This window comes from Rhinolophus sinicus, linkage group LG02 (assembly GCF_036562045.2).
Source record: "Rhinolophus sinicus isolate RSC01 linkage group LG02, ASM3656204v1, whole genome shotgun sequence".
NCBI lineage: Eukaryota > Metazoa > Chordata > Mammalia > Chiroptera > Rhinolophidae > Rhinolophus > Rhinolophus sinicus.
Window position 1 is genome coordinate 137,918,565 of NC_133752.1, and position 17,274 is coordinate 137,935,838.

The 17,274-nt window shown below is 39.2% G+C and overlaps 1 protein-coding gene across 14 annotated transcripts in view; it reads left to right on the plus strand.

Annotated features, from left to right (window-relative positions):
- Nucleotides 1-17,274, plus strand: part of GRIP1 (glutamate receptor interacting protein 1) — a 621,870-nt gene that overhangs the window by 560,232 nt on the left and 44,364 nt on the right. For all 14 annotated transcript variants that reach the window (XM_074325454.1, XM_074325453.1, XM_074325445.1 and 11 more), the window contains 2 exons: nt 9,580-9,649; nt 11,824-11,969. In XM_074325454.1, the coding sequence (XP_074181555.1) occupies nt 9,580-9,649; nt 11,824-11,969 (216 nt within the window). The remainder of the gene's footprint in view (nt 1-9,579; nt 9,650-11,823; nt 11,970-17,274) is intronic.

Consider the following 17,274-nt stretch of genomic DNA (forward strand, 5'->3'; position numbering starts at 1 on the left):
TTCTGTCAACAGCTATAGTTATTGAAATTGAGAGAGAGCTTATCAGAACTTGCTATTCTAAAAATATTTGGAGCTCAAAATAGCTTCTGCAACCCCATGTCCCTTTAAGGCTGCTCTCATTTATTCTGTTTATTCCATCCTGTTCGTTTAGTCCATCAGAATTGGCTGTGACAGTGGTACCTCTTGGAGTTCTGCAGTGCGTCACCTGCTGCCTGCACACAGAGGCCCTGCCTTCCACTCCATTCTTTCTTCCTTTTGTCTTCATTTAATAAAGATATCCTGAGTGCCCACCCTGCCTCGGCCCCTATGCTAAGTTTTGAGAATACACTACCTGCCTTAGGGATGCTTACAGCCAGTGAATATACTGAAGACACGTACTCCTCAGAAACTTCTATTGCCACACAGTTATTTTCCTCTCAAATTTTAATTAGGAAAAAGGTCTTTTTTGTGGGGTTGGGTTTTTTTTGTATAACAGATTTATTCTTAAAAATTGATATGTATAAAAATATAATTTAACTATAAGGGAGAATATCCATGTAAAAACTAACCCTGTGATATATTCCTTTTTCAAAGTCAATATTTTATATGTTCAATTTGTTTGAGGTGTGGTCATGTACACACAACTATGAAATACTTTATTCCCATCATTTAAATGGGAATCATTTAAAATGATGCTTTATGATGCTGTTCTATATGCACCGAGTATTACCTCTAAAACTGATTTTAATACCAACAATGGAAACTACCCAACCACCCCCACCAGAATGGCTTGAATTTTAGCCAGCCATAAGCTAAAGCTATTCATGGAAACTAGAAGTGTTCTGCTATTCCTCGATGGAGAAATGATACACGAGCTTGTCAAATATGCTTGTCAGCCCTTGTAACGCTGCAGCGCCATTTACACAACGAATCATCACCATCCTGAGTTTGTGTCTCCTCGTGGAAAATATTCATATTTTGCCAGTTGAGAAAGAAGAATTTGCTAAAAGAAAAAAAAAATCCAGGATCCATTTTCATTATTATGACACAGTCAACCCCTGAGGCCTAGCATAGTTCCTGACACATACCAGGTGCTTATTTAATCCTGTCTCTGCTGAGTGAATGCATAGGAGTCTATCATAAACAATCCTCTACTAACCACTGTGCGTTCTAGGACATGGGCCTCTGAAGGAGAAGAGGAATGTAGATGTTTGTGCAAAGGCTGTTGCATCAACTGAACAATCATTAACATGGAAAATGAGCAAGGACTCAGAGCCCAGACTGCCTCACTCCCCGACTTTCTTGACTTCTCTGTACCCAGTTTCCTGTCTATAAAATGGTGTACTTCTTGACTCCTTTATAGTATAGTTGAGGAGATTAAATGTAAATTATATGTAAAGTACCTGGAACACATTAGACACATACACACACACGCACACACACAGGGTGCCAAAAAGATGTATACACATTTTAAGAAAGGAAGAAAACCGTGTTAAAATTATGCTGATGGTCACCACTTTGAGCACCTCTTGTAATTGCAGACGTCAAATGTGACTTGTAGTCATCTTTTGTTATCGGTATATACTGAGGATTACAATTTTAATACGGATTTTTTCCTTTTTTACAATGTATATACATATTTTGGCACCCTCTGTATGTATGTCTTACAAATGTTTGTTGTTATGATGATGATTATTTTATACATAATAGAGCCCTGTACAATATTTTAATCAAAGCTCTACCCCACAAAATGTAGTGCCACCCGCAATTATACTACTTAAGTAGGAAATCAAGGGGCCCTCTTCTCAAATACACACAGGTACTGTCAGTGAAACCAAGGTACTGCAAGGGTTTATTGATGTTTCTCCCTATATTTCTACAAACTCCTCTTTCTGTCTTCTTCACCCTGTGAAAACTTTGAGTGGTAAAGAAATGGGCCTCCATCTCTGGAAGACACCATCAGAGCCTTTCACATTTGACTTCAGGCTCACTCTTCATACCTAATTGACTGAGAAATGAGTCCCTCTGATTTTGGATGTGGTGAGCAGTTTTAGACTAATTTTCTTAAGTTCCTAATGAGATATTCATAGTGCATTAGCATTAGGCATTACTTTTATTGATGTTACTGCTATAATATGGAGTAATTTATTATAGCAAATAAAGTAGAATGACCTAGCAAAAGGATGCAGTTTGGGGACTGACAGTAGCATCCTGAAGCTTTGACACTTCAGCCAATTAGAAACCAGAGCACATACCCCCCGGCACAGTCCACCTGCCTTTCAAGTAAGAGAATTCCGGTTGTCTCTGTCATGTGCGGTTGTCAGGAAAGTCCTTTTAATATTGCTGTTTCCTTGTGTGGTTTTATTAAGGAAATTTATATCTACTTTGTACCAAGCATGGCTCTAAGTAATGTTTTCTTACTTAATTCTCCAAGTGACATATATGCCCATTTTCTAGAGAGGAAAGTAAGGCTCAGCTGGATAACCTGCCCAAAGACTTACAACTTTAAAGGTTAAACAGGGATTCAAACCCATTCTGTCTGACTTCCGTTTGGCTTATCTGTCATGTTACCACTCATCCCTGTCTCCATCTGATTGATGAACCTTCCCAGATCCTATAGCAGAAAAGCAAATACAGCATTTTGTTGACTTTCTTTTTTAGTTGTGACTGAATTCTTTGCAGGAACAAAGCTTTGCTTTTTTCCTACGTAAAATCATTAAGCAGTCTTCATGAGAAGCACAACAAATCTGTCATTTTCCCTGAAGTCTTAAGCGTATTTAGGGTAGACTGTTTCAAGTTTTTTTGCCTGTTCTGCAATAAAAACTCTACTCATTGCTCCATTTTAAATCAAATAACTTCTTTGACCCGTCAAGTATTATGTATATGTTTGCAATTAAAGTAAAACTGAATGTGCGTGTGCTATTCTAACGAAGATTGGACACTTATCAGGCCCTTTGAGCAAAGTACTTTGACTATCAGAGTAAGGGCCATGAATGGCGACGTATTATAGAATGTTCCTGGAATACTTTGTTGATTCACTTTAATTCGCTTCAAAATAAAATGATTTCTCTTGCCTTCTAATACCAAGTTATTTTTAAACAAAGGCTAGAGACTGTCATTTTCTACCTCCTCCATCATCTACTGAGAGTGTCGCCAATTCAAGGCCAACATAACCCCTAATTTAGGGTGCAGTGAAGAAGGAAACTTTATTCAGTGCAAACAGCTCAATTGTGATACAGCACGGCTGAGGACAGCACGGCTGTGGACCAACTCAATAGTGTTACAGCTCAGTTATGAAGCAGCACATCTGTGGAACAACAGGGCTTTGAGGCAGCCCTGAGGTGAGCACCCCTCTGGCCAGACACCTCTGCTCTGCTCAGCCTGCTCTGCTTTGCTCCAGTGAGATGCCGTCAATGTTTCAGCTCCAACTAGGGAAACTCAGTCTTCATTCTTTGGTGGAAAGGGAAAGTATGCTGTCAGAACCAGAAGGGAGCTGACCTACATAGAGAGAAGTCTCTGTGCCTGGTCCCTGATTGGTCCATCCTCATGTAAAGAAGGACTCCAAATCCTCACAGTTTGGTCCAAAGAGCACTGTCCTGATTGGGCAGAGTGGAGCTTGTCTGATTGGTCAATTACTATGCTAACGGAGATATAATTGCATCTGATCGGTCGGGGAAAGTCTCAGTCCTATTGGTTGAAATAGGATTTCAGTAACTTCTTTATAAGGGTCCGCTAAGATGGCAGGAACACAGTGCAGGCAGGCAGTTGAGTGCGGATGGCAGGCAGTTTAGTGTAGGCTTCTCCCTGAAGTGCGACTTGCATGACAGTCCACAGTTTAACAACAGCTACTAGGCTCTGGTTGTAAATGTGAGCCCAGTTAGCCACCAGGAACACTTCTTGGTAGGTATCTTCTTTCTCAGGGCCAACTCGAGAAAAAGAATCCAGGTTTAGTTTAAGAACCAATTTCTGATAGCAGAGTTGACTAGTGATGTTAAAATTTTAGGAGTCAAAGATGAAAACTTGCACACATGCATTTACCTCTGCTCCCACCGTATACCCCATTTTAATATGACAGGATAAGATTTTTCAAAAGGCAAAAACCTCTAAGAAGAGGAAAGGGAAAGTAGACAGCAGCAACCAAATTTGGAAGTGGCAAAGAAGATGGAGAAAGATGAATTTAAATAAGCAGAAGGGAAAGCTGACAATTGACCTGATTTATATCCTAAATTCCCAACAGGCTTAGAAATTGGTGGGATCTGAAACGCTGGCAGTGAGAGTGATGGTAGAGATAAGACAGAAGGATTGTTGGGAAGTCTGTCCAGAATGAGTTAGTCCCTTAGACACCTTCTCTCACACAACACAGCCAGTCACCCCTCCCCTCCCTGGCAGAGGCCTACTTTTATTCTCCAGAACACATGAAATGGAGAGTCTCTGGACTGGGCGAGCACAGCTCAGAGTAGCGGTACTGCTCTAAAAACACATTAGGTGAAAGTTTTCCTACTGAATATTGTGACTGCTAGTGTTCTTCCTTCAATAAGCTCAAAGAAGCCAGGTAGCCAGGCTTCATCTCCTGCAAGCGGGAGAAAGAATCAGAGCCATCCGACCTAAAGAGACAGCCTGGCCTGGACTATAATGAAGACCAAAGTCCCCAAGCCCCACTCAGGTGCACCACGCTTTCCAACAGCTTACTAGGACCACACTCACAAAAAGAGCTAAGAAAAAAAAATACACTTGTGCAAGACTATCACCAAAAACAAAGAAGAAAACAAGGAACAGCACATGCAGGAAAAAGAAAACTTTAGGGGAAAAAAAGAATCTATAACTCTATTAGCAATGTAAGATACATTTCATTATTTGCATGAAAGGGAGAAAATGAATACTATTACAAAAATGACATACAGAGGGGAACAAAGAGCTCTTGAAACTTAAAAATATGGCAGAAATGAAAAAAATCAATAAAAATACTGGAAAATAAAGTTGAGGAAAAATTCCAGAAATAAGAATAAAACAAATAAATGAGGAATCTAGGATAGGAATGATACAGGATGCATCCAAATGACAATATCCAAATAATGGCCATTAGAGAAAAGCATCAAATAATTTCATAAAATTTCCTGTAATTAATGGGTATTAATTCTTCCTCAGGAAGCTACTGGAGAATGTGGGCCACTAAGAGAAAGTAGAGCCAGAAAAGAGGAGAGTTGGATTTAGGGTACAACGGCTTCAAGGATGCAAGAGAGCAGTCTTAAAAGATAAACTGAGGCATTTAAAAAGAGTTTTAAGAGTTTAATTGAGCAAAAATAGATTCAAATCAGGCAGTGCCAAGCCGGAAATGGGTGGGAGCCCTCCGCCCACAGGAGCCAGGGCAAAGACTCAGAGAAAGAATGGAAGCAAAGATGGGAAATCATTTGGTTGGCTGTAGCTTAAAGACTAGTTGGCTGTGATTGGTTGTCCTTAGCATTTTAATTTCATAACCTTCAGGCATTTACAGACTTAGATTTTGGTTTGCTTCCAGAGGTCATCATGGCATTAGAGCCACCTCAATCTCATGGCGTCCTTGTTCAATTAATTTAACAGAGGTGAAGAAAAACTCTGATTTCCCAGAGACTATGGGAAATTCCCAACATCTGTGTAGCAACCCTAGAAATCAAACAGTCAAGACAGGTTGTAAACCTCTGATAGAATTGCTGATACAATTTAACATACTGAGAGGAGATTTGCATAACCTGGGAAATCTGAGGACTTGAATTCATGATAAACAAGAAAACTAAGCAGACAAAGACAACCGATAACTACAGAGAAAATATATCCTGCAGGCTACATGACCTGTCTGTGAATACTATTTACAATGATACTGAAGTAAATACCAAATACTGATCTTACAAAAAATTAAGACAAAACTGTATTGAAAGAACGGGGGGTGCGTGGGGGACAAGAAACATATATGGATGTGGTAGTAGTGCTGGTGGAAAAGAACTAACTCCTCATCTTTCATAATAGAAAGTAAATAACTAACAGTGAAAAATAAGTAGTAATAGTTGTATGTTATTTAGCGATATAGAAGCAGCCAAAAGTTGCATCTGGGTTGGGAAATAAAGGACTGCTCTTATACAACTTTTGACTCTTTAAATTATATGCATGTATAATTTTTATATAAATAAAAAGTAAATTTTAAAAAGAAACAGAGTAAGTAATGAGGATCAAGAATGTATACCTATGGGCAGCATGAAAAATAAGATTATTATAATGTTATTCAAATGGGTACTTGTGATTTGGGATAATATTTCCAATGATACCATTGTGCTGGATTGCAAAAAAGCTATAAAAGTCATGACAATGATAAGTTTTCAAAAGCTCGTAGATGATTCAAAAAAATCATCTCTAGTAACAACAAAAACAACTGACATTGGAGATACAAGTAACGAGTTTGAATTAAAATTATTTTATGAACTGTGAATGGGGAAAAGGCAGTATTGTAAATTTATTATATATCATATACCATGGGATATTGCACGATTGCTCTTTCTCTGTTGTCAGGCTATCAGTTCTGTATGTTGCGCCAATTTATATTGAGATTTCAAGTGGCTATGGTTATTTTTCCTGTGTTGTTCAGAACTTAAAAACCTTTTGTTGCCCTACTTTTCAGCCACATTCTTGACCCATTTAGTGTAACCTCCTCCCCATGTGACAGGTTTGTGTGGCCGCCTCGTTGGAATCACTTCTCAGAAGAGAGGAAACTATTTCATTCCTAATGAAAAGTGAGATTTAACCAGCCCTGCCTCTCTTTTTCATCCAACTTCTCCGGTGTTTCATGGCCATTGCGCAGAGCAGAGGTGTCTAGCTCATAGTTGGAGTGCAATAAATACATGTTAAAGGGATGAGTCTGTGGAGAATTCCGGTCACATTGGAAACACGGAGTGAGTGCTCATGTATTCTCTCACTCAAAGGGTCACAAGCTCAGAAGCCCTCAGGGGGTGAGGCAAGTTAGGAGCGAGATCCTTCCAATCAGAACAATGACAGATGGGAGACAGAAGCTCCATCTAAAGGGAGGAGTGGGAAAGTGGCCCAATGATGCTGGACAAGCATAATATCAATAAACACTATGTTGTGCATGCTGTGTGCACTAGTCCGACCACTTTACCTGTAAAAACTCAGTCCTTACGTCTGAAATTCTATGAGATGAGCATTATTGTTATCTTCATCACTGTTGTGCAGATGAGGAAACTAAATTGCCTAAAGACGACGTGCTCAAGCGCACAGACTAATAAGTGGCAGAGCCAGGATTTTGACCCCAAACATTCTGGCTGCTGAGTCCTGGTTCTTAATCACAATACCATATTGCCTCTCTCGTGTTTTTGAAAGAAGCTATATGTGTGTATGAAATCTACCAATTTTGATACATTGGCAACTAATTTAATTTTGTAAGTACTACAATCCAAGCAAAGCATGCTCGATTTGTGACTTTTTCTCAGGTAATGGATAGTTTAAACGTGGTGCTAGGGTGTGTAAACCATGACTGAGTCCCCAAAGCACGCATTGCCACATTTAACCTGCCTGGTAGGTACGGTGCTGACATTGTCAGGAGCATGTACAGATTTGGACCTACTTCTGGGTTCACATTCATCGTTCCAACGGGCATCCACCTGCTGAACCTTTCAAGCCTTAGGTATGGACTTGGCTAAAGGAGAAAGAGAAGGATCTACTAAATGTGACAATGGCCACCATACTTGTCCTTAGACCATACAAATTTCAAACCTCTCTGCAAACCTGTGCAGGTTGGTCCAAGAGGTCACAGTGCTATTTTCCCTGTTGCAAAGATAACAGAGATAGGTTTGGTGTATTTTGCTGCCTCTGGTATTGTTCTTTTTCAGACCATTTCAGTGGAACATGGATTTTTTCTTTTTAAACAAAGGGAAACATTGAGTGTTTTGTGATGGTTACTTCAGCTTGGCAAAATATTGTGTAAATTCATTGGCAGATGCTAGAAAAGTTGTACTTGCTTGTAACAATAAAGTTTTTACTTTTGTTTCCTATGCCTAAAACAATTTGCAGTTCTGAAATATGACATGAGTAAAAATGCTAGATGTTTATATTTCTCTAGAGGAATTATTTCAGATCATTGAGTGGAGGTATAAATTATGAATTAATTGTAGTGAATAGAATGTTTTACATTGTTTGCTAGAAGCCAAGAATAATGATTGAATAAAGTCCCATTAACATTTACTATGGACTAATTTAGACAGTGGGTAGCGTATTAGTATGTGTGTTTGCTTTTTCTTTCAATGTTGTGTTGAGATATTAAACCATCTGTTCTTGTGCATAAACATTTTTCTGGGATTCAGAAGGGATTATGGGCTATGATATGCTTCTATGATTATTATGGGATGATCAGACTGTTCATAAGAAAATCTTCCTTTAGGGGCTTTTTAATGATCACTACCGGCTTAGGTTGGAAAAACATCTCCTTTTGGAGGCAAATTGTTTTCTAAGAATGTTGATATAGTTAATTTTAAGTATCAGACTCCTAAATTAAATGATATTTCTAAATTCCTAAATTCCTGGCTGGTGAGCACACAATGCGATACATAGAGGATGTTGAAACCTATGTAATTTTACTAACCATTGTCATTCCAATAAATTTAGAAAGAAAGAAAGAAAGAAAGAAAGAAAGAAAGAAAGAAAGAAAGAAAGAAAGAAAGAAAGAAAGAAAAGCTTCCTATGTTAAGATGATATTTTTGTACTTATTTGGACTATAGTTCATTTTCAAAATTAATTCCAAGGAGTCTCATTACTAATTGCTTTTCCTTCTCATCAAATGGAAATATTCCTAAGAAAAGTTATAAAGCTCAAAACTGATCACTGTGCAGGATAATAGTTTCATCTGTAAACTCAATAAAAGTTATATCTATATGCTTAGAATATGAATATATATATATATATATATATATATATATATATATATATATATATATAAAATTAAGTAGTACCAAATATTTACTATTGTCAATAAAGTAAAATAGTCATGTTCTAAAACATTTTAGAGCATTCTAGGTAGGATGAACAAAATTTAAAGATTTACAGTATATCTAGCAAAAGATTTCCTTTTGGGGAAAAAATAAATAAATAAATCAGTGATTCTCATACACTTTCCCACCCAGGACACTTGGTAGTATGGCACATTCCCATAAATAATGGGTCCCTTCCCTCGAAAGGAGTGAAAGAAGTGGTGGGGGAAGGGATCACGCATGAGTACCACTAACAGGAGCCCCCAACTGCTTTTAATACTCACTCACCTTTCACCTCCCTCTCTTGAGAATCACAGATTAAAAATAGATTTAAAGCTGATGGGCAGCTCTCCAATTGCTTTCTGTAAGTACAGATTTAAGGTGACCTTGCTTTACTTTTAAAGTTTATAAAAACTTTAATGGAAACGCATTTTTACATCAAGATGTGTGCACATTTTCTAATTCCTTTGTTCATCATCTTTGCTTTACATACAAACTGTACTTTCATCAACAGTTGTTATAAAACGGGGAAGATGTATAGTAATCAGTGAATCATGGCTACAAAGATGTGACTATTCTATCTTCTTTATTACAGCACCATCCAGTAGAAAACCAGGAGACCCCCTTGTCATTTCCGATATCAAAAAAGGCAGTGTGGCACACAGGTAAAGAAAATGGATTTTCTGGTTCATTCCAAGACATTTCTTAATTAAGGCAGATATGACCCCTGATACACTCTAGGCAGACCTTGCTAATGGATCATGGTATTCTCAATATTTTCCAGGCAGCCACTATTAATCGATCACTTTTTTTTTTTTTTTTTTAAGATTTTAATGGGGAAGGGAACAGGACTTTATTGGGGAAGTCAAGTTGTTGTCCTTTCAATCTTAGTTGCAGAGGGCGCAGCCCACCATCCCCTGAAGGAGATGAACTCGCAACCCTGTGGTTGAGAGGATGCGCTCCAACCAACTGAGCCATCCATGAGCTCAGCTGCAGCTCAGCTCAAGGTGCCGTGTTCAATCTTAGTTGCAGGGGGCGCTGCCCACCATCCCTTGCGGGACTCGAGGAGTTGAACTGGCAACCTTGTGATTGAGAGCCCACTGGCCCATGTGGGAATCGAACTGGCAGCCCTCAGAGCTAGGAGCATAGAGCTCCAACCGCCTGGGCCACCGTGCCGGCCCCAATCGATCACATTTAACATCCTGCATGTCTATGGCTATTGTAGATCTTGCCCCTCATGTCAATTTATTTCTGCATGCAAGGCAGACAACACCTGAAAATGTTTTTTAGGGTCTTTCATGAGTCCAACATAGGCTCTCCTTCATTGATCATATCCACCTTTCATTTCCCTGCTAAAACACTGAAAGTGGCCCCGATGATAACAGACACCCCACATGGAGATGAAAACTTATGGGAGAGCTTTGCTAGATGTCAGAATGTCCTCCCCGGCCAAGCCGGATCCTCAAGTCTTAATGTTAAATCTCCCGTTTGGTCCATGTACCCTCAAAATCAGGAAATCTCAAACTTTTGGTTTCACAGGTCAAAATCTTTTTTTAAATGATTGGGGAATACTGATGTAAGACTGTTAACCTTCTTTTCATTTTCCAGTTAAGGACTTTAAGAAAATACCATCTATTATTGCAGTCATTTCATTAAAGAAACAGTTTAATACTTAAAAAGTAGTCAGGACATTGTATGAGTTCAGTGTAAGTACAGGCTCAGATGCTGTGACAAAGAGACTCATAAATAGAGTGAATCAAACAAGACAGATGTTTGTCCCTCATACATACCGTGTTTCCCTGAAAATAAGACCTAACCAGAAAATAAGCCCTATCATGATTTTTTAGGATGATGTCCCCTGAAAAGAAGCCCTAATGCATCCTTTGAAGCAAAAATTAATATAAAACCCAGTCTTATTTTTAGGGAAACATGGTATTACAGCTGAGAGGTAGGCAGACTGTGCAGGGCTGGGGAAGGAGCTCTGCCATCCTCACCAGCTTGCTCAGCATTGCAACTTTCTAGCTCCAGAAGGGAGGTGGGGATGGCACCCACGCAGTCTGTGACATGCCTCTTTAGGAAGTGATCCCAAAGAAAGATGGATGCTAGGAAGCAATAAGCAATCACTGTCACAGATGTAATGCAAAAAGGGTGGTTCTTACTAAAATATAACCTTTTTACAAATATGTGTGTATACATATATGCACAAACACATATACATTCTTAGTATTTTTCTAATTTCATGATGGACCTTAAAAGCTTTCAACAGACCTGCAGCGGTCCACAGCTAGTATGAGACTCTCAGTGGCCACCCTCCAGATAGGTGGCTTCGGAGTCACCTTTTCTCACTATTGCAGCCACAGTGAGTTTCCCTGTGCAGGCAGATGGGGCAGAGGCCCCAAGTCTCAGACCTCCATGAAGCCCATCCCACCTTCACTTCCCTCACCCCTCAACCTTCTCCTAGTATCTGGACTGCCAAGGTTCAAAAGTGGCACACAGTATGGAGAAGCATAAGGACACCCAGTCTCCGTAGACCCCGGACATTACATCCCTTCCTGGCAACCTTAGATCCTGAGTGAAGCTTATAATGTTTCCCTGCTCTGATAGAAGAAAGCATAAGAAAAAAAATGTTTTTACTACTTTGCAATTTAATATGATGGCAATCATCCAAAGTAAGACTGGGAAAAAAAGGGGGTAGTTGTCACTAAAATTCAATTTAAAAACAATGGAAGAACCTCTTTTTCCTCTAAAGACTACTGTAATGCTGCATTACGTTAATGCCCCTTAAATGCCTGCTGACGTGCTCATCGTTACTCTGGTGTTGCTGTTTATGTGCTACCAGAACCGGAACCCTGGAACTTGGGGATAAATTACTTGCAATAGATAACATCCGGCTGGACAACTGTTCCATGGAAGATGCGGTTCAGATCCTCCAGCAATGTGAAGACCTGGTGAAGCTCAAAATCCGCAAAGATGAAGATAATTCGGGTATTGATAGCTTCCTTTGTTAAGACTGATTTCGCTAACCGCCCATCTATCACAAAGATATTAGCTCTTGATGTTGTACATACGACCACTGCCTAGTGACACTGCAGCAGAGTTTTATTTAGTTATTAGGTTGGTGCAACAGTCATTGCGGTTTTTACATTACTTTTAACCTTTTAAAGCACAATGAGTGTTGCACCAACCTAATACAAAGGTCTTTAAATTGCACGCTGAGAGTGTAGCGTCAATTTTAAGTAATGCTGCTTTTAAATGACATAATTAAGATATTTTTATTACATGAACATTATTACAACTGTATTAAAATAATTTAATTTTTAAAGATGAAAACTAAATCATCACCCAGTACCATCCTAATACAATGGAGCACGTCATTTTCAAGTTGATATTTCCGTTACATAATTATAACCATAGTGCATGTTACATTTTTACTTAATTTTATAAACACGTTACCATTTTACAAACCCTTAATATCTGTTATGTTTATTTACTGCCTGTAATTTATTTACCATTCTTCCGTTCTTACTTAGATTGCTTTCAATTGTTTATTATTTAGACGGTACAGTTATGAATATCTTTATGCACAGATATCTTTATTTAACTTTCCTTCTTTTGAATTATTTCCTTAGGAAGTATTCCTAGAAGTAGAATTGCTGAGTCAGGTTAAACAGGAAATGTTATGATTCCTGATGAATCTTGTACCTCATTGCTTTGTAAAAGGGCTATATCCATTTTTGGTGCTTCCAGCAATGTGTGACTATAGTGGAGCAGTGCTTCTCAAACTTTAGTGAGCCTCAGAATCACCTGAAGAGCTCATTAAGACAGTTCCTGGGCACTGCCCCCAGAAGGGGCCTGACATTCTGCATTTCTAACAAACTTCCTGGCCATGCCACTGTGATTCAGGGGTTGCACTCCGAGTAGCTTTGCAGGAAAAAGCCCTTCTATCTGTTTATAAGAACCTAGAGCTAAATGAAAAAAGCCCATTAATTGAAACAGTCAGCTAATGTGGGGAATTATAGAAAGAAAAAAAAAGAAAAAAAAAATATATATATAAGTATATATAGTTATTTGTATATATTCATAATATAAATGTTTAATTTAAAATTTTGCTGGTCTTGTGGATGAAGCCCAGGCCTTTCTTAGGAATATTATGCTGATTATAGTTGCAAGTCTTTTTACTTGTTTGTTTGCCTAAACCATACCCATAATATATAGTTTATGATTTCCAGTTTGGGAATTTTTATTTGTTTTAATACAGTGAGAATTTTAAAAATTTAAAGTAATCTGAATGCTTACTCCATCTAGATTTTTATCTTCCCCAGTGTTTTCAAGTTTTTCCTCTACATAATGAACAGTAGGTTTTTACTTAATGACCCCCCTCATTGAATCTTCCCAAAGCATTTGATTTTATTTTCGTAGAACCACTATACTCCTATTTCCTAGATTATGTAAGATTCATTCAATTACATAGTTACAATAACAAGTAAAACTGGCATGAAACAGGCTTAGGAATAAACATAATTGACTCTAAATTTTTAAGCTTACAACTCAAGCAGCTGCAGGAGCAGAAACACACAGGGGTACTAGAGAGAGAAACCTATTAATCTGGAGCATTCCATGGCATTGGTCAATATATTTTACAGACGATGGAGAGCCACAATTAATCCAGTGTATTGGTTAATTGGAGTTTGGTTAAGAGAGCTTCTCCTGTGTATAATTTCATCCAAGCCAATAATGAGTTATTGTCCAAGATCTGGAATCACCTGTAAACAAACCGTCTAGAGCTAGAGTTCATGGTCATGTCAAGCAATCCGTTTATGATTCCTATTCAAAGGCAAAACTAGTCAGTAGTTACATCCATCAGTACAGCTGGAAATGATGATTATGTCCAAATATATTTTATAACCAACCGTTTAAAATATGTATAGGTTTCTACTCATTATTTTCCAAGCAACTGATTTTCTGGTACCAACATTTGTATTTCTCTCCTTACAAACATGCTTCAATTGCATTTCCTTGTTGGGATTTGTTTCAAAAGAAGGATAAAACCTCCAGCATCATTCTGGGTTCTGTCCTAGAGAAGAGACAAAAATCCTGTGGAGAACCCCATTCTGCATGATTTGCCAAGCTAAGCAGATCACAGCTACTACCTTCCTTGCAAAGTGAAAAAGCCATGCCAGAGATAAATATGTTTGGAGCTCGCTGTTGGTGATGCTCCAATTCCAAAGCCAGGCTGAGCAGACACATTGGGAGGAGTTTCAGAAACAACAACTGAGCATTTAGAGAGCCGGATCATACTTTTAGTTGTTGCTTCCCCTCAGCTCATTTTTTCCCCTTTAGATCTTTCCCTCAATGGTCCCTGTGCCTAACATTATGGTAATTATCATGCTTATTAATTTTTTTTAATGTTTAAGAGGCCCTATGTTTTTACAATCCTAAGTCCTTCCATGGTAAACCATGCACCTACCCAAAATAAGATTGTAAGTGTGAGAGCCATATTGTATAGATCAGTTCACGGCAGACTATGTAGTCATGAGAAGCACATGCTTTCAAATCAGACCTAAGTTTAAAGTCCAGCTCAACCACATCTGAGCTGTGTGTGTTTGGGCAAATTACTTAACCTGTGTGAGATTCAATTCCATTTTCAGTAATGTGCACCTGATACTATCCATATCTGAGAGCTGTTGTAGCTTGTACTATTTTTATTATTATCACATCCTGAAATGCCTCTCCCCCCATTTGTTCTGATCCTTCATCAAGATATAAATGAGTGGAAAATGAGCATTAATCATTACGACAGTCACTGATTTGGGAAGTTTGATACTATGCTTAATCTGAAATTAAGCTAGTGATTTGGGTTGTTGCCATCCTTTGTCTCAACATTTTGGAATGGGAATATTCAGCATATGTTCTCCACTCCCTGAAATATTGCTCATACTAATACTGGACTTTCTGAACTCCAGGAGTCTTCCAGTTCTTTCCTTAACTGTGTGCCCCTCTCCATCCTTGGTGCTCTCATCAGTTACAGGAAGCTTATAACCATACTGGCATAACTTGGTTTCCTAAGCGAGCAATACTGCAGTTGGGTTTAACAGATGTTGCTTCAAAATGTTAGCATCTTCCAGCTGTCCCAGTTGCATTGCTCTGCCTTGCACACTACCCAAGGAGATGGTAGAACTATTCCCAAACACGGTTCAAGTCTTTGTGATTCAGTCATCTAATCAGCATTTATTTAATGTCTGTGAGGTGCAAGGTACTGTACTAGGAACTGCCAATTCTTAGGGTAAGAAGGACACAATGCGTGCCCTTAAATCACCTTATAGCAGAAATAGAAGAAAATCAATAATGAACACCATGACGGATTTCTAGCGGTAAGCTCAAAATGTTAAGAGAATGTAGAGGTAGCCATTGGTACCAGGGGAGCTCCAGGAAATGCTTTCACAACCTTGGTCTCGAAAGTGTTTGGGAGACGTTGCTAGAATTTAATCAGAGGAAGGATATGAGCCAAAGCAGGAGGCCAGAGAGCATGGCACATCCTAGTAGCAGGTGTAGTTGAAGCAAAAGGGATATGTAAGGACTTGGTAGTAGATGAGTGGAAAGATGTACTGAAGCCAGATCGTCATGTCCCTTCTAAACCATATTAAGACATTTGAATTTACTCCAGAAGCCAATGGGGAGGACTGATGGCAGGGGAGTGAGGCTACAGCATTTGGTCAGTGACCGCACAGGTTGCAGTTATTTACTGAAGTATTGAATGAGGCATTCAAGAGAGCCTGAATCCACTCCGTTTGTAGCCCAGGCTGGGGGAAGCAGTGGGATAAAATGCTAACAACACTAGACTGGCTTCACACCTGACAAGCTGGGAAATGGGAAAACTAAATTCTGTGAGCATGAGTTTCCTCATCTATAAATGTCCGATTAATGCCTATGTCACATGGCTATTTTAAGGATCAAAGGAGGTCATATATTGAAGTACTCAGAACTGATGTGTGGCACCTACCTAGTAAGGCATGGTGAATGCTATCGACAGCCATTCTTAGGGTGTTCTTAAGCTAATTTTTGCATTATTTTACAATGGCCAGGTCTTTTGGAACACTTGGGACTACAGGGATTTCTCTCCCACTTGATTCAGAGACCATTCTGCCTTTAAGAGCTTTTGCAGTTGTTATCTCTCATTACCCCAGAAACATAAATCAAATAGAGCCAAACCGTTCCTGCCTGGGTCCAGCTTCCAAAAACAATGGCTATTACTCAAGCCCCAGGTCCCCAAAGATAAAAAGAGCCCTCTTGAAATAATATCTGTTGTTTTGCCTTGATTGCATCTCCAGCCGGTGTAAATGAAGAGGGGAGAGTTTGGAGATCCAAGAAGGAACCTTGAAGCAAAACAGTAGAGAATTTGGGGAAATTGTGGGAAGAAATAAATTGAGGCTTCCAAATCTGTCCCAAATATTTTCTAAGGGTCTGCTTAAACCACACAATAGTAAGGAAGCTGTCGGGGGGGTGGGGGGGGAGTATTGTTCAAAATGGCTTGTTTTCTCAGGTCTGCCCCCCTCCCAGAAATGCAGCCTAATCTGAAATGCATTCCATCACTTTTAGTTGAAATGAACTTTGATTAACCTGTACATTTATGCATTCCAAAGGCTCACTCCCAAATCCAAGCCTCCTATTTGGCCACAGAAGCAGCTGCCGTTATGGACTCAAGCCAAATAGTGCTCATTCTGTTAAACAGGCGTCACTCAAGAAGCCCGAAAATAACATTGCAGATAAGTAATGCTGCAATTTTACATCTGTTCGGTGGTCCCATTAATTTTCTTAACTAGAGCTGAGCAGAACAAACGAGGAGGCTGGCCCTCTTTCAAGTCTTTCACTAATAGTTGTAAACCTTCTGTTGTCATATAAAAGCTGCTTATAATATCATTAACATCTGGTTAGGTTCACTTTGCAACTTACCAGTGATCCCTGTATTTTTCCTTTTCAGGAAGTTTCTGTTGTTAAACACTCCAGTTGCTCCTTTCTAAGCTTTCTAAGCTGGAGCAGCCTCAAGGAGAGAATGTCTTGGAGTGCTTCCACCTCCAAAATGGTCTGAGCATAACTGGCAGTTACCATCCTCATCTGAAGCTGCAGGGCCTTCCACGTGCCAATTGGGCTAAAGCCCGAGAAGGCAGATGGAATTGGAAGCGCGGCCTAAAGCTGACTCTTCTGCTCTTGGGACTGTGCAGGGAGAATGTTCTAAGTTTGCTGATTCCCACAGTGGCAGCCTAGGTCTTATTCTCACACTTTGAATGAACCA